We start from the raw sequence: 26111 nt of genomic DNA on the forward strand, positions 1-26111 counted from the left end.
ATAAATATATTAACAATTACAAGAAATAATCACAATGAGAACACAATAAACGACCTTATCTCTATAAGCGTGTATTCCATTTTTTTCTGTAATCACTAATAATTAACCTTCAAAACCTATCCACAGGCCGGTTCCAGAGTCCCAAAGCGGCTCCGAGTCCGAGGAGCCGACTGGATCAGAACAAGACGTTCCACCTCCGCCCTTCACCAACTCGGGCGTCGTCCTCAAGGAGTCGCTTAAAGAGGAGAAGCCCCACGACATGGCGCTGAAATATGCGAGATCCTAGCATTCCTAATGAGAAACTAGACAGTTTTAATTGATTTAGGGTTAGCGCACACCGACGGTATGATTATTTGAATATTTAATTGCGTAAGTAATATGGGTAGGCAACATATAGCAATATCACCAGAGGGAGACTTTGTACAAAAATCGTTTGCTTGGGCACCTCTGTCCCATTCGTGTTTCTACCGTGAAGCAGTTATGTTTGCATGACTGTGTTTCGGTTTGACGGATGGGATATAGCAGTAAATTTACAGGGTACAGAGAAATATTACCTAAGTACTCAGGAATGGCAACGCATGGGGGGTATCATGGGCGAAACAGTATACTCTGTTATGTGCATGGTACTGCTCATGTCTATAGGCGATGGTTACCACTTTCCATCAGGTGGGCCGTCAGCTTGTTTGCCATTCTAAGTTGTATAAAAAAATCTATATATTTCAGTTACTTTATTTGCTTGAATACAAGTTATAACATTAGAAGCATTTATTTGTAAAAACGGATTCTCTGTATTCAACCGTATATCGTGAAATATTCAATTTGGAACGTCTTTGTCTTTGGTCCTTAAAATTTTGCATTAAAACAGTTTTCAAATGAATAAAAAACATTTCTGTGTGTGCCTTGTAATAAATTTACTGCCGTTAACCAGCGCTGACCCTAAATTTTGTAATTTTTACACATGTTCAAATTCATCTTCGGGATTGTAAACGTCACTCATTTTATTCCTATATCAGGTCAGAGTGGCCAACGTGATTAGACCCAAGATCTACTGTTTACTGACGAAACCCTGTGCGATGTACCAATTACATACTTCTTGAAATCACAAATGAAATGACATAGTTCAGTACGCAATTATGTAGTATTGTTGTATTTTTTTATTTTATTAAGAGGGAAAACATAAAACTGTAAGTTATTCTCAGTAACTACTCATTTATATTAGTGTGAGCATTGCGCGTGCGCATCTTCCGCTAGATTAGCAAAATATTATATTTTTATTTTTATGATTACATGATTTATGGTACATCACAATGTTACGCTGAAACGCCTACAATAAAATCAGAGTTTACCGTGAAGCAGTTGTGTTTGCATGGCTGTGTTTCGGTTTGAAGGGTGGGATATGGCAGTGAATTTACAGGATACAGAGGAATATTACCTTAGTTCTCAGGAATGGCAGCGCATGGGGGTATCATGGGCGAAACAGTATACTCTGTTATGTCCATGGTACTGCTCATGTCTATAGTTGACGGTTACCACTTTCCATCAGGTGGGCCGTCAGCTTGATCGCCATACTAAGTTGCATAAAAAAAAGATACAAAGTCACTGTTACATGAAATTACATTTTTAAATCCCGAAAATAAATTTAAACATAATTTTAGGTTTCTACTTTTAAATGTGTTTTAAATTATCAAATTATTTAACCCTTCTTTGCATAATGGTGGAAATTTCCATCATAACATTAAATGCCCAAAAATTATATAAAAGAACAAGTTCACTTTAAGTTGATCGTGTGTCGATACCTTTTTAATGTACATTGCAGAAAAAAAACCGTATCTGTCAAATTTATTTTTTAACAATTTTTCTTTTAATTTTGAACATGAATTATAATATCACCTTGATTTATTTTACCAATAAAAATAATCATGCAAAGATGGGTTAACTGCAAATATGTTTTGGTGAAGCCATCAAAGTATATTAGCAGATCACGCTTGACGAAGCGGATTACCTGTAATAATTTGAAATAACTTGAAATATTTTGTCGCTAGTGGAAAGAAATAGATTATATTAATATATCAAAATTCCTATATACTTATGACGTGTTATTATGTACTTAAAGAAGGAAGTAATGTAATTACTTAAAACCAAGTATGGGCAAAGGTGTCACAGTATAAAGTACTTAATAGGCAACGGTTATCACTGCGAGAGCTTGTTTATTATTGTAATGTTATAAACTCCACTCACTGCCTGACAATTACGTTCGGTTTAAAATACGTAGTTAAAGTTAGCCGGATTATTAAAAAAAAATTTCAATATCAACATGATAAAACATTTTAAAATTGAATTTTAACTTTAAAAAATAAGGAGATTTTATAATCAGCAGTAGTATAGAGAGAGCAAAAGAGATGGGACAGGTAAACGAAACACTAGGTATCATGTCATATAGGGAGGTAAAAGATATGACCTGGAATAGAGCTAGCTGGTAGAGAATGGATAAAATAGTTGCACCGACAGGAGGAAACTCTTAAATGAAAAAAAAAAAACAAGTATACAAATAAATTGAATATAATATCGATACATTACAAAAATTATAAATTTTAATAACATACAAATATGTCTATTGATAAATTGGATGACAATTTAACTTAGCCCACAACGGAGTGTAAATTAAAAAATATATATGTCAAAATATAAAACAAAAAAATGGCGGGAAACTGTCTGCAATATTGTTGCCTATCTAAGAAAAAGGACTAAGACAGTTAGTCTAATATCTTAACTGTCATCAAAATATCCAACCGCCATTATTAAATAATATAAACAAGAATATTATATATTCTTTTATTGCACTTATAAATTTCATAGACAATACATTTATAAATATTGTGAGCAAGCGTGGACTTATCTCTGGCAGATATCTCTTCCAGCCAACCCAATACAATGGGAAAGCATGCACCTAGCTAATTTAACCGAGCTTGATACATTTTTCTCTTTTTTAAAGAATTTCCCATTTAGTATGTAATGTAAGATATTCATGTAAAGACACGTAATTTATTTTAGTATTTAAATATCTAACTTTAATTATATAGATAGAGCCCTCGAGCCTCAGAAACTGGTCAACATGTTGTCAGCTAATTATCAAATTAGCTGACTCGTTTTTTACCAGTGTTCTGTACACTTAGGCACACAATGTATCGTGACGTATTTAATAAATAAAATGAGTGTTTACGCATTAAAAAGATACAGAAATTATAAGACAAAATAAATATATAAGTTATAAAGGAATCACTCATAACTATTTATCACGCAATTTTGTATGAAAATGTTGACTCGTTTTTCTAAAAGCATTTGTATGGTGACACTCTATTTATATAATCTAAGATATCTCAAAACTTTGCTAGCTAACCAAGAATATATATATTTTTTTAATTATCAATTTCTTACATACATACATATCTGTCACGCCTGTCTCTCATTGGGGTAGGCAGAAACAATGGAACGCCAAATGTTTCGATATAAACACACCTCTTTAGCTTCCAACTTCTTACTATCTGTCAATTTTCTGTATAAAAACATAACTGTATATTTGAAGATTGGTAACATATTATTATTTATCTAAAAGTCATTATATTTTTTTAATAATCATACAATTGCCTAGAGAATACTGTATGGGATTTTTAAAAAAGGGTATATTAAGATATCTTCAGGATCGGCAACGCGCACGTGACACCCCTAGTGTTGCACGCGTCCACAGGCTACAGTGACCGTTTACCATCAGACGGGCTGTATGCATGTTTGCCACCTTTGTGGTATAAAAAAAATGTCATCCAAATGAGAGAAAATATTTACACTAATTTCCTTTTATTTATAAAATAGTACAGGTATCTACATAAATTCCAGAGACGCAACAACACAAATCCTGTCTATGAATGGTTACCTGGTTAAAATAAATTTTAACCAAACAATTGTCAATGGTTACTTTCATTAATTAACCATTAAAACACGTATTATATCAAATAATTAACACTCACTCCTAGTAACAGTAAACACATTACCAATTTTATACGTCGCACTCGGACACGTAACTCTTAATAATAGCATTTAATGAGTTACTGAAGGGATATTTGGTTATTTAACTGTTATTTATGGGTATTTTACAACTGCCCCTATTACGAATCGCAATTATGCGTGTAGAGATAAAAAAACGTATCTCTAAAGATCGCCTTCTATATTTAGCAATAAATTTAGAGTATTTATCATCAGTTAATTTTAACCAAAGATCAGAGAATGATGTATTTTAAACGTACCTGCACACTAGCTAATTATAAAATCTAAGGTGCTATGAGAAACGAAAATATGTAGACGGATTAGGGCGCAGCGCCGCCGCACATTGTACCAATACATTCACTATATGTATGCATTATGTATTTTATTTTATTTTACTTTAATAGAGAAACATATAATACCAAAAACATATAAATAGTAAACACAGTCATAACATAAATCAGTGAAGTTTCCATAATAAACTAATCAAATAAACGAGAGCAGATGATTAACATAAAAAAAAAAAACATATTTGCATGACAATACAAAAAAAAAAGAAAAGAAATATAACAATTAACAATTTAAAAATGATTTTTTTACTCTCTAATTAAACGGAGTTTACCAGATGTTCTTCTCTAACGTTTATGACCAGTCATTATACACTTTTTTGTTTAAGGTGCGTACAGACTGGACATAATCTTGTAATGTACCAAATATGTTATGCTTCATATACAGTCGTGTAATAAATGCCTACGTTACATCAGAATCATGTTACTTAATATCTTAACGTATTCACGGTAATATATTTTTTTTATTTTCTATTAATTTTATGAACCGGTTAATTATTACTTTTCAAAAATGTAATGTAATGTTCAAGATCAAAACTTGCATCACTGAAGTATGTTATGCACTAACATGTTCGTTTAATGTAACATATTATATGATTTTAGTTACATACCTAGTAAATTAAGTAAGTATTTATTAGAAAAATATCGACAAAAATTAATTATATATTTTATTTTTCTAAGTAACGTAATTCAATTAATCAATCAAAGCAATGTTTGCGGCGGTGCTAGAGGTCGCCACACTAGCGTATATAGACTGAACTAGTGTTTTTAAGGTATGTACTTATCCTACCTAAATTTTATTGATAAAAAACTAGTTCATGCGATTTGTCCGTATCGAGTACTCTGTGCTTTATTGCTAGATTTTTAAATATAAGTATCGAGCCATTAATATGTTACCGTGTTCGGAAATAAATAGAATTAAATATAATTTTTTTAACGCAATATTACAATGTTTAATCGGTTTTTAAAATAAATATATTTTGGATGCTTTGTAGCTTTTGCTGTTCGTACACTAAGCCGCTTTTGAGTTGGGCGCGTATTCACCAAGAGATTTTACGTGTAACGGTAACAACTAAAACAACACTTCAATACAAAACTTTACAGTACCGGAACGTGATCATCGTGTAATATTACATATTTGTAATATTGAACAAATACGCCTCTGGTCAATACGCACCTTTACCGTTTAAGTCTTTAATTCCATTTAAATGTGCATTTAATGTCCAAATGTAGGTAGGTAATATCTCCCTTTTTGCGTTTAGCTTTTAATATTAACTTTAAAGAAAAAAGGGTATTTTTAAAAGGCCGGCAGCGCACCTGCATTGCATTTCTAGTTATGGGCGGCTCATGGGCGGTAGTTACTTACCATCAGGTGAGCCGCATGCTCGTTTGCCCCTTGTGTTATATAAAAAAAAAAATGTATCCTTAACATTTAATGCCGCACTAATATCTTATGTACTTATTGAAATATTACAGGATAAGTTATTTAAAATAATTTTATAATTAAAAATTCCTAGTCTATTCCAGTAAAATTGTCTTTTTTTCAGAGAAATTAAAAGTGTTTATTTTATTTATACGATTATTTAATCTACAAAATTGTACGAAAAATGTAGTGAAACTCCATTTTTTCATAAATGCATAGAGTAAAGATAAATTAGGGTATTAATTTTTTTTTTTTTACTATCATCTTAGTTCAGAGTATCATGGTGTGAAATATTTTTATTAATAAATAGCTACTTATAATTTTAAAAATGGTTGTTATGTCAAATTCAATTGAAGCTAATAAATGTAGAGCTAATGTGCAATTATTATGGGAGACAGACATAATCTAATTTCTTGTAATAGTTAATTTCCTTCAAATTTTTTAATGTCTTATTTAACAATACAGTTTTTTTTTTCTTACATTACAACAATCAATTTGGCAACGTATGTTAATGTTTATTTTTTAACTAGTAAATACTACTAGTAAAATTAGTATTTACTAGTAGTAAGTACTAGGTACTCCTAGTAAGTATGTAATGTAAATTATGCATACTTTTTTTTACCACTGTCGAGTCTATGGTTTTTTATCATTCAATTTTAAAATTCATGGTTAAGTGAACTGAATCATTGCGACTTTTTCTTTTTTACTTTTGTATATTTTTTTTTATAAACGACAAATTTAGTAAATAATTTTGGTAATAGGTACCTATAACTGTATCAAAATAACTGCACTAATAAATAGATGGCTAGAATGAAACGTAATGTTAATTTTTAACTATCTTACTTTTAAATTAACTGTATCCCGCAACTTCGCCCGTGGTCGTCTTATGGTGTTGAAAACACTAAGTATATCTTTCTCAAGAATTGTGTTATCCAATACAAAAACGATTTTTCAAATTCGCCTGATAGTTTTAGAGATTAGTACGTTTAAACAATCTCTTCCATTTTAATATATTTATAAATTACTAATTTCAACAAAAGTATATGTAAATTATACAATTGAATAAAATACAAATAATTTTATATACAAATGTAAAATTTTACATAATATTTTGAAAAGAGTAAATGTTGAATTTCTTATAAGCAGGGTTCTTCTAAGCAGATAACAACATTCTGAACCCAGCAGTACAATTATAAAAAAAATATTTAAAAGTGCTTGTAAACAAGTGTATTTGCATAAAGATTATTCATTTTCTGTTCTATTGACGACCAAAGCAAAGCGATATATTTTTACTAAACGACCCCGTAAATGATTCAGATTCATTTACCCAATATGCCACACTACCCAATATACCTAAGCATCTATGTATTGTAAGTAAAAATATTTTTATTTTGTAAAAAATCTTTGATTGCATTTTTATAAAGACAGACTGCAAAATAATAATACAGTAAACGCTCTATATAAGCAACCTCTCTATAAGCAACATTCTTTATATTTTATTTATTTTACTCAGCTTCAGTTAGTGTAATAAATAGGTAAAAATATTTTCCACACGCTAAGTATTTTTATACTCCTTTTTTTCCTATAACTTTTCTCAATAACAAACTTTTTTATTTTCAAGTGAGTTGCTTGTATAGAGCGTTCATTGTATTGCATATTATATAAAACTGTAGCATAGTCAAGGAATCCTTTGATAAATTGTCAGCGACCAATACAGAAGTATTTTAGGTTTTTTTTTTTTGTAAGTTAGTGATCTATGAACCGATGCTAGTCCAGTTAGGTCACACCTGTAGGCTACGTGCACCAAAGCTTTTTTCTTGTTACATTATTATAAATTGTCTAATATATTATCCATTACCTTTGTTTTCATTCGAATTGTTAATCTAATTTTTTTTTTACCAAAATTGTTATAACGCAATGCGAGTAGATTTTAAAATATTTTTGTTTGATACAAAATGTACGCACACTTATTATAAATTATTATTGGTTATAGGTTGTTGTCTTTACTTTTTACGAAGTTTAAAATGTTTAAAAGTAATTTTACATTTAAAAAATTACATTATGCTCTATGGTTTTCTTTTTTTTTTTTTTTATTAATAGCATGGTTTTCTATTAAGTGTATAAATTTTTCTTTGTACTCATTTGGAAATATATCTTATTCACTTTGCAATCCATCCAAATATATTTAATTAAAATAGCGCCTGTCATTTGTTAATTTAAATGACATACATTTAAGTCGAATTAATAATTGTATTCATTATTTAAAGTATTACTAGATGTAAGCGCGCAGTGGACTTGCAATAGATACTGGCATTGTTGTGCACACTTCTTTATTTTTATAATCTAAATTCTAGTGAGAGAGCCCTAATATGTGGAGACTGGGCGACAAGAAAAAAAAAAATATAAATTGATATTTTGTGATTAATAAAATTCCTTGAAATTTTGATCTCTGATTAGAAAAAAATATTTTTTATATTATTTTGAGAAGGCATCTAGTTTTCATTGTTACATTTTTTTATTTTTATATGTACTGTAAACGCTCTTTATAAGTAACCTCTCTATAAGCATCATTCTTTATATTTTATTTACCAGAGGGAGACTTTGTACAAAAGTCGATTGCTTGGGTACCTCTGTCCCATTCGTGTTTCAACCGTGAAGCAGTTGTGTTTGCATGGCTGTGTTTCGGTTTGAAGAGTGGGATATGGCGTGAATTTACTGGGTACAGAGGAATAACACCTGAGTCCTCAGGAATGGCAGCGCATGGGGGGTATCATGGGCGAAACAGTATACTCTGTTATGTCCATGGTACTGCTCATGTCTATAGGCGACGGTCACCACTTTCCATCAGGTGGGCCGTCAGCTTGTTTGCCATTCTAAGTTGTATAAAAAAAAAAAAAAAAAAAAATTTATTCTACTCAGGTTAGTTAGTAAAAGAAATAAGTAAAAATATTTTCCAGACGGTAAAGTATTTTTATACTCCTTTTTCCCCTATAAGCAACTTTTCTCAATAACATTTTTTTATTATTGAAATTGGTTCAAATGAGTTGCTCATATAGAGCGTTCACTGTATTTAGACATTTTCCTGATCGATTGAATTTATTTTTGCGGTATCCAGTGCCATACGCCACGATGCTGTGTTCACGTCTGTATACCTCCTGCTTATACTTAGATGCAGCATGATTATTGTATTTGTGAAAACAAGCTTTGCTTGAGTACAAAGTGTGATAGTTTTAATAAGTTCTCTCAGCAAAGTTTTAATCTCATATTGTGAAATATATTTTGAATAAGCTAATTAAATATTTGTTGGTATTTTATTATGATTAAAATCGTAATTTGGCCCAAAAGTTGTTTCATTATTACGAGTATCTATGAAGCTTTCCTAAACACTTCTAAGGTAACAGGCTGTCAATACTAAGTCACGGGGGTAAAGGATTGTTAATAATAGTATCTGTGCCATTAGTAATATAGAGTATAAAACGGAGTATTTTAGAATTCTCCTAATTTAGAGAACAGACAATGAAAAGATTCAAAAGGAAGTAAAAAGTGTAACTTTTTTTTTATTAAGAGTTCATGGAAAATAGTTGTTTTTTCGCCTATAGACTAAATCAGAGTTACCTTTGCATTATAATACAATGGCACCCATGCCATTGCCGTATGCAATAGATGCCCTGCATAGAATGGGCCACCTCTTTCTTTTCCGTGGGTGTCATAAGAGATAGCTATATTCCCAGAGGTGGCAGTATTCCTCTAAAAACATCACTGAAGCTTAACTGCGGTTGCCAATCCGTCAGACAAGACCACACTAGGCCTATGTTTAGCTACCGCCCCGCAGAACAAATAGATGGCAATAAACTTCCACTTTGGTATAGTTGTGTAACAGATGGGGTATATTAACAGAAAAATAAACAAAAATTATCTTGAAACAACAGTTTTATTGTGTAGAAAAAAAATTACAAAACGATATTTCCTCCTCCTTAGCCATGCAGGGCTATTCTCTCTCGTTTTCAAAATACGCCACGAGCTCCATTTTCAATTGCTCTTACTCATGAATTGTTCAAGCTTCCTCTTCAGCCACCGGCCCATGTCCTGTCAAACATAAGATACTGTTAATAATTTCTCATCATCTCGTTTGCCTACACGCGGTCACCACTCAAGGATGTGTCAGACATACTGGGACAAACCCATGTAACGGTAATTATTGCAGGATATGTATGTAATTTATGTTGAAAACGTCAGCTTTTAATGCAATAATTTACTGAGAATTTAAAAGTGGCGAGAATTTGTTTATATTTAGGTACGTCTCGATATAACAGACATATGTAATTTATGTGGAAACATGCCGACATCGGCAAGTTATTACTCGGAACATTCTACAGTAATCTGACGTACAATCGTTTTGTTCGTACCAAATTGAACGTTAACGTAAAGAGCGTGCACAACAGACGTTACAGTTCGTGGTTGGGCATGCCGGTACGTGTTGCTAACACGGTGACGCTCCTACGCCGTACTTACGATTGTCAATTTTCGCATTGCTGTCTTCTGCCGTCGTCGCCTAACTATAACGTCGTCATCGACTACGCAGCTCCGGTAACTCGTGCGTGCCGTCAAGCCGCAACTAATCCTCTGAAACGACTCGCACGCACTTTCTTGTTTGAAAGCAGATGCTCGACAACGTACACATTAAAATGACAGCGGATTACAGAGCAAGCCGAACTAGCGCGCGACGCCTAGCGTTTGCGCTCCGCAGTTCTCTACCTAATGGCCGCTCGAGTCGCCTCCAATTGACGGTAACAGTGTGGGTGTGCTCTGTAATCTTTGTGGCTCGGTTCATTGAGAAAAATTGCAGCAAGCACTAGTACGGGGTGCGTTCCGTGTTTCGAAACAAATCTCTTATCCCAGTCATATAAAACTTGCGCAGTAATAAAAAAGAGGAGCTGTGCATTTCTTTGGTGGACTGCGTGTGACTACGCGAGGGTACGGCGAGGCCTGCCTGCCGTTTGGCTCTACCACATTGACGTACAAAGCTTACATTGGAAATTTTAAAATCGTACACTTTGACGTGAAATTACTTATCCCGATCTTCTTTAAACAACTCGGACAACCAGACATTCGTACCTGCTAGTCTCGTTGTTTCTTTTTTCACAGAAATAATGCATATTTTGTACCTACCTATTTCGTAAACGTCAACGACTTATCAACAGTCACACATCCTGATTCGCAGCAGCAGTTCCTCTTTCTTAGCATCTCATCAGCCATGTATTCTAGCATCTAACGAATACATGGCGTGCGTTACTTGGATCCAAAGCAATAGAAAAACAATATTGATTTTGTATTTTACATCAAGACATACAATAAACATAAACGTGACCTGAGGTAATACATAAAAACGCATCCTGTGCCTCTAATAGAGGAACATTGGCATAGATTTATTAATTTATATATATATGAACGCACCCCAGTACCTGCAGCGATACTACTGGTCGACAGACCAGAACATTGGGTACATGACACCATGGTAGGTATACGAATAGATGAGCATCTACATGCCAGTCCTGTAATAAAATAATAGCTATAGATACATATATAGGGGACCGCAACCATTGAAGCAGTATCAAGCCAAAGACTCGGGACTTCGAGGATGAACATGCAAAATGCGGATGTTTTAGTACGAAACAGGTATTATTAAATTAAAAAAAAAATAGATGCTACCAATAAGAAAGTTTAATCTATATGACAATTTACAACTTAAACTAGATTCTTAATAAATTATTCCGACATTGTTTCGGGGCGCGATACGCTGACCGCATACCGTGCGACTTGTTCAGGTAAAATGAAAATCGGCCGTACAAATCACTTACATTTATTTTTTTAATTTCACATGATGAATCGGTTCCTTACATCTACGTCGGCTTACCGTGTAATCTCAACCTACTGCGGTCGTCCGCACCGCTCACATATCGCTTACGAACGCGACGCGACGCCTCGATACGTGTACCGTTCGGGTAGACTGTACAGTTTGTTCACGTGGACTTATGCTACTTATGCTAGTTATCCGGCCGCCCGGACGCCGCCGCTCAGTAGCGGCGCGGCGCCATGCCGCCGTCTCTACCGCCGCGCGCCGCGCCGCCGGCCCCGCTACATACAAACACACACGCTCAGCCGCTGCGACCACGCCTGCACACCGCACCCGAGCGGACGCGCCCTTAGTTCATAGTTATGGTACACGGCACATACATGGTCGCCACACCGCGCCGTCCGTGCCTGGACAGCGTCTCGGTAAAATCGGCCATGGCTAGGCTTTATAAATGCAAACCCAGGTCGTAAGGCCGTTCTGCGAATAGTGATTGTACCTAGCTCTGCGTGACTACGCGCTTTTTTATTTTTTACTTTTAATATCCGGCCTTGCCACAAATATCCGGAAAAACTGGCTGGTACACCCGGATATCTGATTTGCAACTGGCAACCATAGCCTCAAGTCGTCTAGTTGACCTAACGACCGCAACATACTCATGACTAACCACGCATTTGGCTCAATCGGGTCCAGCCAGTCCACCACACCAGCGGTCCATCCGTAACGGCACTAACGTCGCATAACTATCAACTAAGAGCCACCCCATCGAGTGTACAATGTGACAGGAGCATGATAGAGACATTTGTAGAATAAGAAATACCTTAGCTGTGATTCGTCCAATATTTTAGCTGCATTGCAAAAGTTTATTGTAGTATTAAATTGATATTAGGACGAAACATTTGTATGATGTATTATGTAAATCATTTACTGACTTCTAATGTTTAGTTTGGGACCAATGTGTAAAAGCCTCTTGTTAAATCTTCGTATATACACACACACACGTTCGTACAAAATATCACACTGTCCAAAACGTAAATTATTTCTTGAGCAACCTACAAATACTTGGTATTAATTTAATCAGTCGTGTATAATAACACACGCAACACTTGTTTTAACACCACGATTGTATTGCATATGTGAGTGTTCACCAGAATTGTTAGAAATAATGAGAAAATCCGTGTACAAACTTGTTTATGCAACTTTATATATCTTACACTATAGATATATATTCTGTAGTAAGCACAGTAACATGACACCCTAGACAAACCTCTTAAGTTTTTGACAGCTTATTTATTTCGGCTAATATGGTGTGATAATAAATAAATAATTAAAAATTATACAGTTTTCAATTGTTAAAAATCCTTAGCAATGAATGTTTACATATTTTCAAACTGCATTCAAAAGATATAGAATCTGGTTAGTTTGCAACAAAGTCTATTTATATAGTTAACCATTAAATTAATTTCCCCAATAAAATAAATATAAAATATATAGAAATATCAGTTGTCATTGAATAATGATTATTTTCACTGATCGGATGATCAAAAATGTACCATATAATTTAGAACACCTACTAACTGACTATTATCGTTCAAAAACAACCTTAGCCTACTCCACACACAAGACAAGTAAAAGTAATAAATGATGGTTTAAACAAGACTTAGACAATATGAAGACATAGGAATGAAGTCGTTCCCCACTCGTCTGGGGCCGAGTGTCTTGGTTGCTTATCAATGAGATGATGTGCCGGAGGCTCTTCCACTTATGTACTCATGGAACATAGCAGAGGGTTAGAAAAGATGGAAAGCACTGTAAATATGGCCCATGCTATGTGAGGACGCAAGTGTTACGTTCCCTGCAATAGGGATCATCAGAATCGGTTGACTAATCATACTTATAAGTAAAAACATAAAAATATCCATAACTTCATTTATGGCTGTCCCATAAGAGAAGTTGTGGGCATATTCACGTTTATTACCACAGTGACATTTATTGATTTTTTATACCACTGAGGTGGCAAACAAGCATACGGCCCACCTGATGGTAAGTGGTTACCGTAGCCTACCTAGCCATTTGATTATTGTCATTGCAGTAAAGGTAACAGACAACGTGCCAACATTTGGCTAAACATATTTTAACGCACAGAACGCGAGCCTACCGCAGTCTCTAGGATTAATTTGATATGTTGACGGTGTTCTCAAACGGTGGAGAGTTAGTCGAAAATCATTATAGGCTATCAAATGCTTGATATACTTTTTATTTAATATTATTCTTCTATAATTTATTCTTTCATTTTCAAGGAACAATACTATTAAAATATGATTTAGTTTGATGCCACTTGTCCATTTATTTGTACTAAACAAATAATACAATATTTTCTGTCGAAAATGGTATGAGATGACAAATAATTTTAATGGAAGTAAAACGTTATGATTCCAAACAAAAAAAAAAAATAGAAGATTAAATTAAAAAAAAAGTATTCTTAATAATTATATATGTTGGAACAAATTAAAATTTCAAATTATTGTCAATATTAGCAACTGTATTTCTTTATTCCCTCTATACAGTTCTAGACGTTTAAAAAAAATTTCCACAAATTGATAAACACATTTTAATATTTTCAATCAAAATCACACAATAGGAATGTGTAAGCTTAAAAAGGCCTTATCAAAAATCATTATCAATGTCTACAATGAAATAAGCAATGATAAAAAACAATATAATATTATGATTACTAACAATACAACAGGATGTTTGTCTGTTAATTACATTGTCTGACCTGAATTACTGAGTTTTTTTTTTTCAATGAAAATTGGCAATCAATTGTAAGGGATTATATTAAAAATTTTATAATTATATTCACAAACTCAAATTATTAATGACATAAATGTATAAAGACTTTTATTAAATATAGATATACAAAGTTAGTTAAAAAAAATATATATATATATATATATATATATATATATATATATATATATATATATATATATATATATCAACCTAAAACCCAGTAACAGGATAATGTACCCAATAACTTAATCCAAGATACATAGGGAAGATATAAAATCTTTTTTTTTTTATTTTTTTACGATGCTGACATTGTGAGGTGCGATAATTTGTTCAGAGTTTGTTCTTTTCAGTTTTATTTGTAACGTTTTATGTATTTGTTGTTAAGCGTGTTGAGTCTCCCATCCGAGAAATAGGTATTGGCGACCCGCACGCATGCTAAAGGTAAAGGAGTTAAGGGGCCGCCTGAAAATCGGCGCTATATAGGTACATCTCGCTAGAGCTGTACATATATAGCAACAGCTGAGGCGGCTCCTATTACCAGCAACATTATTTTTTTTTTCTTTTTGTTGTTTTTTTTTATTTTCTTAATACTGGTAATAAAGGTTATCTATCTATCAAAATTAATTTTAAATGTTTGACATTACATCAATCCTATGAGAATTTGTACGAAAACTGACAAATAAATATTGCATCTTCAACCATCACTATTTTAATTTTGGAACATATAAAATACACACATAAACGACGATATGCAGGGTAGACACATTCAATTAAAAATATTTGAATTTAGAACACAGTTTGCAAGTTGATTATGAAAAGAGCATATTCCTTTTTAAAAGCACACATGCAATGCCGTTGGTTTTGTGGGTAATTATGGGCTTGTAAAAAAAAATTTACTATGTGATAAACAATATTTGCTCTGTAGAGAAAAACTCTCTTCAAACATCAAAAAATAAATATGGGACCAATATGGGATTACTTCATTAAGTGCATATACAAAAACTCTTAAATTTTGGATTAACAACCTACTACATTTGGAAGCCAGTTACAAAATATTATAAGGTGTTCAGTTAAATGAATTCTGTTACTGAGTTTTAAATTGATATATATTTCCAACTAAACCTTGTATATGTTAAACAAAATTAACTGGTCCTTACCAATTAATTTTGTTCCTAGTAACCTTCTATTAACATGAGTGAAAAACAAACCTAATTGATAAGAAAAGTTTATTATAATTAAGATTAAACTAATTAAACTTTAACATAATTACTAATGGAATCCATCACTTATTCCTCCATAAAAATGGCTATTTACGCATTGGTCCCCATTCGCAATTTGGAGAGCATAGATTAAGATCTTACCGTCCCATGGGGGCGTACTGCTGTGCGTAGGGGTCCCGGTCGTAGCCGCTGTGCCTGTCGGAGAAAGGACACTGTTACTTATCTGTATAGATAGGTGAAATAATAGCATGGCACGCCCCTCCAAAATCCAAAGAATTACAAATGTGTAAGTAAAAATATTTGCAAAGTTTTGACCAAGGATTATAATACTCCTGTGGTAGAATCACTACTGGTGACATTACCTAACACAAATTGAGGGGGGGGGGGGGAAGAGATTGTTAGTAATGGAGACTGCGAATCCTATTGGTAACAATATACCCAACCAGATTGACCTCCTCACGGTTCTCCCTGGAAACTATCATAGTTAATTCCTAAAGAATTCATCGTGATGTGCTAACTGGCATGTTTTCATTCTCACCTATCACCCTTCACTGGTGCTCCGCCAGCGTATCCCGTTAGCGCAGGCGGGGTTACCATGCCATTTTCACCCATCAAAAAAAAAAAACATAAACAGAGCACCACGTCTGTATATGGCCACAAACATTGAAAAAGTTAGGAGTGGGGGTGCCATGTTAAGGTAGATATTTAAATATTATTGTATTCTGTCATTATATACATTATATGCTGTCACAAATATTATTTTTTACAGATCTATTTCTTTTAACGCGCCACCTACCTATTTATGCTTTAATTCCTTTTACCCAAAGGTTGTCTGGAAGAGATTGCTTAGCAATAAGACCACCTTTTGTACTACACTATACGCATTGAAAATTGTTCAACAAATCCTGTTATGTTGGTGCAATACAGTGTTAAATAAATAAATAAAATAAATAAATATATAACCTTTCTTATATGCAACTAAGAATGACAAATAAGATGAAGAAACTACCTGATGAAAAGTGTAAACAGTCACCTTTAGACATGAGCATTACTATGGAGATCCATAGTACATTTGTTGGAGATCTGAGTCCTCAGGAATAGCAACGCACGGGGGGTATCATGGGCGAAACAGTATACTCTGTTATGTCCATGTTACTGCTCATGTCTATACGCGACGTTTACCACTTTCCATCAGGTGGGCCGTCAGCTTGTTTGCCATTCTAAGTTGTATAAAAAAAAAAAGATCACAGTACTCCTAATGTATATATTTATGAGAACTAAAATATGCATTTATACCCTATAATTTCACTATCATATCCCACATAAACTATGAAAATCAGTTCCGAAACACTATCTTATAAAATAGACAAAAACCAAACAAGAACTTAAAAAGAGTTAAATATTATCCTAGAACAGTTATGGAATATTTATATGTCAGTAATGTATAAAAATCACATAAAAACTAAAGATGTTACAGTCACAGTTCAAAAACTTAAATGGAAACGGGCAGGGCATACAGGGAGTAAAATGATAATGTTTTGGTACACAAAAGACAAAAAAAGAAGAGGAAGACCACATAGAAGATGGGTAGATGACATGAGGGCTGAAGCAGGTGGAATTTGTACAAGAATTGCTAGCAATAGAGACCATTGGAGGCAGTTGGAGGAGACCTTCGCTAATAAGCAAACAGACAACAACAATTAAATAAATAATGTTGTTATAAAAAAAATGTTGTCTGAATAAAGGCTTATATTATTATTATTATGTATAAAAATCAGATTATAAACACTTCATGGTGTAAAATAATGCTGTAAACTGACAGCCTATGATAAATTTAGATATAATTAATTGATTGCTGGGCAAACATCTTCAAAAACAAGTCATGACAACAAATATGTTTATATTTTAAGATACAAATATTGTCACTATTAACTTTGGCACTTCAAAACAAACTTTCATCTTATATACATATATTTTTTTAGGTAAATTTAATAACTGTAAGTAAATAGTGCTAAATAGAAATTAAAATAAATCTAAATATTTATTTTAATTTCTGTTTAGCACTACTACTGCCCATTCACTACTTCTTGTGCCACTGTGTTAGGTTGACTGGAAGAAATCTCTTGTAGAGATAAGTTCGCCTTTATTATACAAAGACATTTGATAGTGTAAAACACAAATACATATGGGAGTTCCTAAAACAACAGGAAATACCAGCAGTTTACATCAACATCATAAAAACCATTTATTAAAATAGCAAGATAGGGAGTACAGTACACAGTTCCCTCTGGAAACTATCGTGACTAATTTATAATTGAATTTGTCACAATGCGCTAATAGACCTGCCTTTTCATCCTCATCTATCACTTTACTGGTACCTGCCAGTGTAATCTGATAGCGCAGGTGGGATTACCATGCCATTTTCACCCATTAAAAAAAAGGGAAACCTTGAATATTTAAAAATTATAATCCAAGATTTAAACAATGAAAATCTACAAATGAAATTTAAAAATGAATGGTAATAAAATGAAAATAAATAATAATAATGACCAATTCCATGCAGAAGAGCATCAAAATCTATTATGAAAACCTTGAATATGTTTAAGACATTACCTAGGACAGGTTATCTTTACCGAGGAGCAAAATATAAGAGATAAATCTGTGAGTAGCTATGGGATGAAAAAAATACTAGGCTCTTAAAGAAATAATGAAATCTAATGATATAGGAATGGCAAAAAAAATGCTATCATCTACATACTACCATATTTAACATATGGCTAGCAATGTTACTAATCAGATTGACCTGCACATGGTTCCATCATGATTCCTTCTCATGGAATTCTTCACGATGGGCTAACTGACCTGCTTTCATCTTACCTATCATCCGTCACTGGTACCCCGCCAGTGTATACCAATAGCACAGATGGGGTTATTATTACATTATCACCCATTAAAAAAAAACTCTGAGAGCAAAACTAGCTATCTACATTGACAAGAATAGACAAGCAAAGGGTACGGCATATTAAGGTACAACTCAAGGTACAAAGCAATATAATGTTAGAAAGATATGATAGTAAATGTAATGTAAATTGGACTCTCTTTTCCACGCTAAGCCTCTCATTTGGGCAGTTGTGCGTATTACAGACATACTATGAGAAGTTATTTTCTTTTGTATATTTATATGCAGATCCTAATCACAGGGCATTATATTATTGTGGTGGCAAATGAGCCAACATCTAAACAAACAGTTACTATAACTTATGAAATATTATTTAATAAAGGGACTGAACAAATGAAGTATACTGGTTATATGATAATATGCAAAGCTATGTCTGACTGACAATTTTGTTATATACAAAGTCCATCACGGTTACGGGTCCTTAGCATAGCGTAGCAAAGACGACTTACATGGGGGAGCGCCTGCTGAACATGTCGCCATTGCCCATGGGCGCTGCGCGCGGCGCGGGGCGGTCGTAGCCGCCCACCATGGGGATGGGCGCGCCGCGCATGGGTGCGCGTCGGTCCAGCAGCTCACGGTCGTCGTACATCGGCGCGCGGCGCTCGTAGCTGTCCAGCACGGGGATCTCCTCCACGCCGTAGCCGCGCCGCTCCTCCGGGTACAGCGGCGCCGGAGCTGCGTAAGGATCGCGCGCACGACCGTCCATGAGCGCGAAGCCGCGCCTGTCTTCGCCGCCGTAGCCGTTGTAGCGGTCGTCATAGCCAGCCGGCGCTCGCTCGGGTCCACGCTCATAACCCATGCCGTTGCGCGCGCCCATGCCCATGGCGGGCATCGGCGGGCCGCGCATGTCGCCGGCGCGCATGTGGCCGAGCGGCCGCGCCTCGCGCATGTAGGGCGCGTCGCGTGCGCCGCGCATGGGCCCGCCGCCGCGCCGCTCCATGCCGCCACGCATACCTCCGCGCATCCCGCCGCGTCCGCCGCCACGCTGCCCACGTTCCTTGATGCGGCCCCGCTCCACCGAGATCACGGCGCCGTTGAACGTGGTATTATTGAGGCTACGGATAGCGGCCGACGCCTGCTCCTCCGTCTGCATGTGCACGAAGCCGCACCGGTTCATGATATCACATTCTGTGACGATCCCGAAGCGTTCGAAGAGCTTGCGAAGATCCTCGGGCTTCGAGCCCTGCGGCAGGCTACCGACGAACACTTTCGTTTGCTGCAACATGATTTTAGTTAAGAAGTGGCCTTCGCGGTTGTACCGATACTAAACAAAGTTTTAATAATAACTCACCGGGACCATTGTATATAAAATAAATCGTAAACACTATTTTTTCACAAAATATTCACTAAACTTTATATTACGCACGAGATTAAATTTGTAGACTGCTTGTTACAAAATGGCGGGGAGAAGAAAGAAATGAATCATTCGGTACTTGACGCCGGGTTTAAGCCGGCTGTTCCACTCTTTAATTGGTTGTTTAATCAATTTGACATATTTGTATCTTCAATTCTGGTTGTCTATTGGCTAAAATAAAAAGGACGCGTATCTTTAAACCAATGGTTAACTGTGGTTGTAGTCAAATCAAAACTCACTCCCTAGTACAGTTCAGAAACGTTGATTTATTAACACTATATAAATATTTCAGTCAATATTATAAAGTATTAAATGATTCTTTAATAATTTAATACAATAATATTAATTCTCATGTATATGGTAAAATTTACTAAATACAACATCCCCATACTTACAACATAGTATATTTATAATTTATTTCAAAATTATTTAGTAAGACTGATGCAATTGATTTCGGAACTTGATAAAAAAATATATACTCATGACGAAACTATTTTTCCGTAACGACAATCTTGTATAGGCACTATGATATTCAAAGTTATGCGACATTTCAAAAAAAGCGCTTCACGTTATTTTTATAAATGTACATTTTTATAAATAGCACTGATATAAATAATTAAGTAATTAATTATATTTGTATATTCTAGTTTTTCGTTAAAACGTCTTTTAAAATATATGTAATTGTGAATGACAACTTTTTTATTCTCTTTGGTTTGTCAATATCTAACAATGACGGCTCCTTAAATAAATTTAATGATTTTATTATTTATACAGTGTTTTTATTACACATATACAATACAGTTTATTAAACAGTAGTTTTAGTCATTCTAGGATCATTTCCCTTATATACATATATACTTTAGAAATGAATACGAGTTTTTTTTAGTTTTTATGTAACAGAACGACATTATAGTAGAGTAAAATAAAGCAAAACAGGTACTTATTTTTTTGTCCATGTTTTTCGTAAAATTTGAAACTTATTTATTTTTATATTTTATAAATATTTTTTTTTAGATTCTATTGACATAAGGCCGGTGCCAACTCTTATAACTAAGTGATTACTTACTCTATGGCGGCTGCTTGGCGGGAAAATTAAACTAAACCAAGGAATTTAAAATATTTTGAAGTTTTTAAAAAATAAGACAAGCAAGTACTAGGCACTTTACATATAACGCAGTGATTACTTGCTTTAAAAAAAAAGCTTGGCAAACTTAGAGCAATCTCATACCACGGTATAAGTAATAGATAATAGTATGTACTACGATGGGGGGGGGGTCCATTAAAAAAGTATGTACTACCTATATACTCGTATACAGATCGAAGTCTTTCTTTAGACTTCAGAATGTTTTAGATGAAAAATATAGAGTAGTTTCTAAAATGAAATAAACTTGTCACAGGTAATTTGATAATTTATTCTTAACACTTAGTATCTATTACAACCCTTTTTTTAATAGCTGATAATGGTATAGTAACCCCGACTGCGCTAACGGGATACGCCGGCGGAGCACCAGTGAAGGGTGATAGATGAGAATGAAAACAGGCCAGTTAGCTCATCATGATGAATTCATCAGGAATTAACCATGACAATTTTCAGGGAGAACCGCGAGAAAGTCGACCTGGTTGGGTATATTGCTAGCAATAGGATTCTCAGTCTCCATTACTAACAATCTCTTTCCCCCCAATTTAAGGATGAAGTAAGTCAGTTAGCTCATTGTGAGGATCTAGAGAATCAAGTATTAAAAAAATGTCAGCTAATTTGCGATTTGGCTGATCCAGGTCAGGTCGGAGGGAGAGGGATTGTTAGTAACGGGGACAGTAATCCCCATTTCTAGCAATATACCCTGTCAGATCGACCTCCACGCGGTTCCCCCTGGAAATCATCGTGATTAATTCTTGTCGGATCCGTCACAATAGGCTAACTGACCTAGTTTCATCCTCAGCTATCATGCCTCACTGGTGCCCCGTCAACGTATACCAATAACGCAGACAGGGTAACCATTCTATTATCACTAATTTAAAAAAAAGACTCAGATCAAGTAGGTTTTTTTTTTATTATTTTAATTTGGAACTATTGTATCTGATATAATATATACTTATGTACGTGTTGCTTATAAATAACATGTGTTAATTAAAATAGTAGTCATTTTCAAAATTATTCATTCAAGATAAGCATTATAAAGAATCATTATGCACTGATTATCTTATTCTTTTAAATATATAGGTAAGAATTTTGTGTTAATTTATTTTTGTATATAATCTTATAGTATAATTTTTTTCACATAGTATTAACTGTAGATACTGGTATCCCAATTTACGCAGACAAGAATAAAAAAGTTAACTAGTTTTTAGTGAAGTGCGTAAGTTATATGGGGACTCTCTATCTATGTAATCTAAGGTATATCTACATTTTTGATTACTTTCTAAGTACTATTTATCTATTATGTTAATATAGTTCTGTGTAAATAATTTACAAAAATAATAAAATCATTTTATCCTTAAATTCCTAATAATAATTACCAGAGTGTATTCGTGTTTCAACCGTGAAGCAGTTGTGTTTGCATGGCTGTGTTTCGGTTTGAAGGGTGGGATATGGCGTGAATTTACTGGGTACAGAAGAATAACACCTGAGTCCTCAGGAATGGCAACGCATGGGGGTTATCATGGGCGAAACAGTATACTCTGTTACGTCCATGGTACTGCTCATGTCTATAGGCGACGGTTACCACTTTTTATCAGGTGGGCCGTCAGCTTGTTTGCCATTCTAAGTTGTATAAAGAAAAAAAAACTAAGTACTAATTAATATACTTATTATTATCATTAGTTATTCTATAATAACGACATAGGAATTGATTAGCCTAATTTATCACAAAGTTCTTCTGCTTTCATAGGAATTGTTTAGGCATCACTACTTATATCATCTTAGTGATTCCAAATATGAAGTCGCGTTATTGATTAACCTAATTACTATAGACACTTCGTAATTAATCGAATGTTTGACATAATCTACTAAATTATATTTATTTATTGTCCCACACTCCATTCCACAGTTGAATATGTTTGAAAGTTTTGTTTGTATTTTTTCTGGATCGTTGTGGTGAATGGCCTTCGGCGATATTCGTTTGGCCCGCTTGAAAAGGTTGTCCGCTGCGATTGTCAAATTTGTTGAGATTACATCGTTGGTGTGTTTGAGCTCTGGATGCGTCATGCGGCCCAGCATATACCCTGGAATATATTAGTAAAGTACAAAATGCAACTACAGAAATACAATGACTATAAAAATTATATTAAAAAAAAAGTTTGATCCGTTTAGACCACCGCCCGTTTGTATTTAGATTATAATAAAAAAAAAAGTGGTGAATAAAGTTACAAGATGGCTTTCTTTACATTCAGTTGTTATATTTAAATCACAGACTGATACGGATGAAAACATAATATCCTCGAAAACGGCAAGGAGATATAGGTGTTATAGTAATGTTCATGGTATTTCATGTAAAAAAATACTCTAATAACCTGAAGACGTCAAAATATTCACTTATATTCCTAGTTACAACCACCACTTCAGCCTAGACAATTATTGTTCAACTTCTATCATCAGCCTATGGCTACCAAAAGTAACGGTCCAAAACTATCTGCAGGGGGAAAAGGGATAATGAGTAATTTCTAACAGCCTCATTGCTAGCAATACACCCTATCAGGGCAACCTCCACGCAATTCCCCCTAAAAAACATCGTTAATTTTTAAATTCATCACGATGGACTAAATGACCTGCTTTCATCTTCACCTATCATCGCTCAGTGGTATCCTCCTAGAGTATCATTTCATTTTCACTAATTAAACAATAACTATCTGCGTCCATTGACCTCAACACATTTGAGGTTGTCTTTCCATCTGCCTGTGTAAAACAGTCACTCGAAAACATTTCATCTTTTTTGCATTTTAGCCTTCCGATCCTTCGAGCCTTTGTTGCTTTGAACACAGTTCTACATAGTTCGTCGAGGCATTCGGAACCTTATCACAATTGTTAAAAATAGTCGAGTAATTAAAAAAAAAATTAAATGTATACTCTATGCTGACAGCTATCTTTACTTATGTTACTATTCTGTGGTTAAGTAAAAATAATACTTAAAAATAAAACCAATATCTCGAGTGTTGTGTCACATTTCAATTAAAAAATTGTAAAAATCATAAATAATAATTATAAAACAACTGATAAAAATATACAAGAATTAATTCCACCCCTCAACAACAATATATTTTACAGTCGAAAATGTATTTAGTGGGACATATCTGACATTATCCGATTTATGTACGCACGAAAACATGTATGTTAGTTTTTATATGAGAACACTATCACTCTCACCTCCAAATATACAAATAACGCCTGTGAAAATCGTTATAAAGGCGAAGAGACGTCTGCTCACATGCGTGGACGCCGGACCCATCCGTCGCTCTATGCTCATTATCGAAATATAAATTATTACGTTATTTATTAATATACGAGTAACCGACACGGCTGCGACCGCGGTCAATGGCAAACTTCGAGCGCGTCCCAACGGGAATCCTACCGCTATTAATAGATAAAAGTTTCATGTCGCAACTCAGTGAATGTTTGTCCATCACGGATCCTATACTAGTTTGGCGTATATTGCAAAGTAATATACGGCCACTTGCCAAAATAATATAATGTACATTTTACGAGCATCTTGACACTGCAAACTACATATTGCGGCCAGAAATTGATGTTTATTTCATAAGAAATAATTACCTAGGCCAAGTAAAACTGATCGTAGTTGATGGGTGATGAATAGTGGACAATGTTTATTTATTTATTTATTTAAGGCAAACAAACAGCTAAAATAATACATAATTATATACTTAAATAGTAAATTGGTAGCCACTAGAATTTGCACAAAATATAATACAAGTCAACGAAACACAAAATTAGACAATACTAAAATTAAACAAATATAAACAAAATTAAACAAACAAATACTATTGAAAACCAGAGCAACATTGTCAATAATAATGGTCAGATGTTAATAAAACATTTTTTCAGAAAAACACATTATATAAAAATAATACCTGTAGAATCATTAAAAAAAATTATAGTCAGGATATGGCTTTTTTTAATTGATGATAATGAAATGGTAACCCCACCTGCTCTAATGATATACGCTGACGGGACACCAGTGAGGGATGATAGGTGATAATGAAAAGGCAGGTTAGTTAGCCCATTGTGAGAATGCACCTGGAATTCAGCACGATGGTTTCCAGGGGGAACCACGTGGAGATCGACCTGACAAGGTATATTGCTAGCGATGGGACTGGTAGTTCGCAGTATTAACAATTCCTTCCCCTTTTGGTCAACATTAGGGATGTCCACTTGCTAAAATATCTGGACATTGTCCAGATCTTTAGCGCAACGTACAATCAATGGGATTTGTGGGATTTGAAGAAAATGGAGTGTTAATAATGGAGTTTAACAACCCCATTGTTAGCAATACAGGGTATACTTGGTCATCTCCATGAGGTTTCCTCTGGAAGCCATCATAGTTTTTTTCTTGAATTCATTATTGTCATCATAGTTATTGATTGAATTCATTCTTTTATTCACCTTTGGTAGATAACGCAGATGGGAATACCATTTTCTTTTGACCTTTTAAAAAAATTGCTATTAGGTTTGGTAAATTTGCCTTTATTGTGATATACATTATAGGGCCCACCGCAACAGAATAAAAGAAATATGGCACCAATAAACTGTAAAAACTTATTTGAGAGTTGGGTTTTGTCTATCTATCTATCCATTTAAGAGCTGCGCTCTTGTCGGTGGAGCTCTTGCCACTCACTATGATTTTCAGCGAGTCTCTTCACCTCTTGATACGACACGACACCAACTCCTTCCTTGAACTGCCTGATGTAACTATGTCTCGGTCTCTCTCTTCCCCTCCTTCCTTCTATCTTACCTTCTATTATAATGTTCATAAGTTCGTCGTGTCGTATCAAGTGTCCTAACATTTTTTCCCTTCTGTCCTCAATAGTTTTAATAATTTGTCGTTTTTCCTTAACCCTAAGCAGGACCTCCTCATTGCTAATTCGATCCCTCCAGCTAATTTTCTCCATCCTTCTCCA

General features: G+C 34.3%; 3 protein-coding genes across 5 annotated transcripts in view; 1 reads left to right on the forward strand and 2 right to left on the reverse strand.

The window, feature by feature from the left end:
* Nucleotides 1-9149, forward strand: part of LOC116413042 (tubulin polyglutamylase TTLL5) — a 50811-nt gene extending 41662 nt beyond the window's left edge. The window contains exon 17 of the mRNA XM_052900714.1: nucleotides 127-9149. Coding sequence (XP_052756674.1) covers nucleotides 127-286 — 160 coding nt within the window. The 3' untranslated portion in view covers nucleotides 287-9149. The remainder of the gene's footprint in view (nucleotides 1-126) is intronic.
* Nucleotides 9150-9717: 568 nt separating this feature from the next.
* Nucleotides 9718-20078, reverse strand: LOC113513283 (RNA-binding protein lark-like). Of its 3 annotated transcripts, XM_052900716.1 has the most exons (5): nucleotides 19920-20078; nucleotides 19078-19844; nucleotides 15811-15864; nucleotides 12477-12504; nucleotides 9718-9891 (listed from the first exon to the last, which is right to left on the reverse strand). In XM_052900716.1, the coding sequence occupies exons 1-4, from the start codon at nucleotides 19926-19928 to the stop codon at nucleotides 12501-12503; spliced, it is 834 nt and encodes a 277-aa protein (XP_052756676.1). In that variant the 5' UTR covers nucleotides 19929-20078; the 3' UTR covers nucleotides 9718-9891; nucleotides 12477-12500. The 3 variants fall into 3 exon arrangements, with proteins under 3 accessions (XP_052756676.1, XP_026753079.1, XP_026753078.1); XM_026897278.3 differs by lacking the exon at nucleotides 12477-12504; XM_026897277.3 differs by lacking the exons at nucleotides 9718-9891; nucleotides 12477-12504 and adding an exon at nucleotides 11507-11940.
* Nucleotides 20079-21257: 1179 nt separating this feature from the next.
* LOC113513281 (uncharacterized) lies at nucleotides 21258-24604 on the reverse strand. The gene is made up of 2 exons (XM_026897274.3): nucleotides 24343-24604; nucleotides 21258-23204 (listed from the first exon to the last, which is right to left on the reverse strand). Exons 1-2 carry the CDS (start codon nucleotides 24440-24442, stop codon nucleotides 22897-22899), a joined length of 408 nt encoding a protein of 135 aa, XP_026753075.1. The 5' UTR covers nucleotides 24443-24604; the 3' UTR covers nucleotides 21258-22896.
* Between the last annotated feature and the right edge of the window lie 1507 nt (nucleotides 24605-26111).

Source organism: Galleria mellonella, unplaced genomic scaffold, assembly GCF_026898425.1.
Source record: "Galleria mellonella isolate WM207_F2 unplaced genomic scaffold, CSIRO_AGI_GalMel_v1 utg65, whole genome shotgun sequence".
Lineage (NCBI taxonomy): Eukaryota > Metazoa > Arthropoda > Insecta > Lepidoptera > Pyralidae > Galleria > Galleria mellonella.

Excerpts from the sequence above, each read along its gene's own strand:
- LOC113513283 (XM_026897277.3), bottom strand. Across the intron at positions 15,865-19,077 it reads TTCAGCAGGCGCTCCCCCAT|GCACAGCGGCTACGACCGGG; the intron begins GTAAGTCGTCTT and ends TTTCTCCGACAG. Across the intron at positions 11,941-15,810 it reads CAGTACGCCCCCATGGGACG|CGGGGCCGGCGGCGCGGCGC; the intron begins GTAAGATCTTAA and ends GTTTGTATGTAG.
- LOC113513281 (XM_026897274.3), bottom strand. The coding sequence starts at position 24,442 with ATGAGCATAGAGCGACGGATGGGTCCGGCGTCCACGCATGTGAGCAGA. Across the intron at positions 23,205-24,342 it reads CGTTATTTGTATATTTGGAG|GGTATATGCTGGGCCGCATG; the intron begins GTGAGAGTGATA and ends AATATATTCCAG.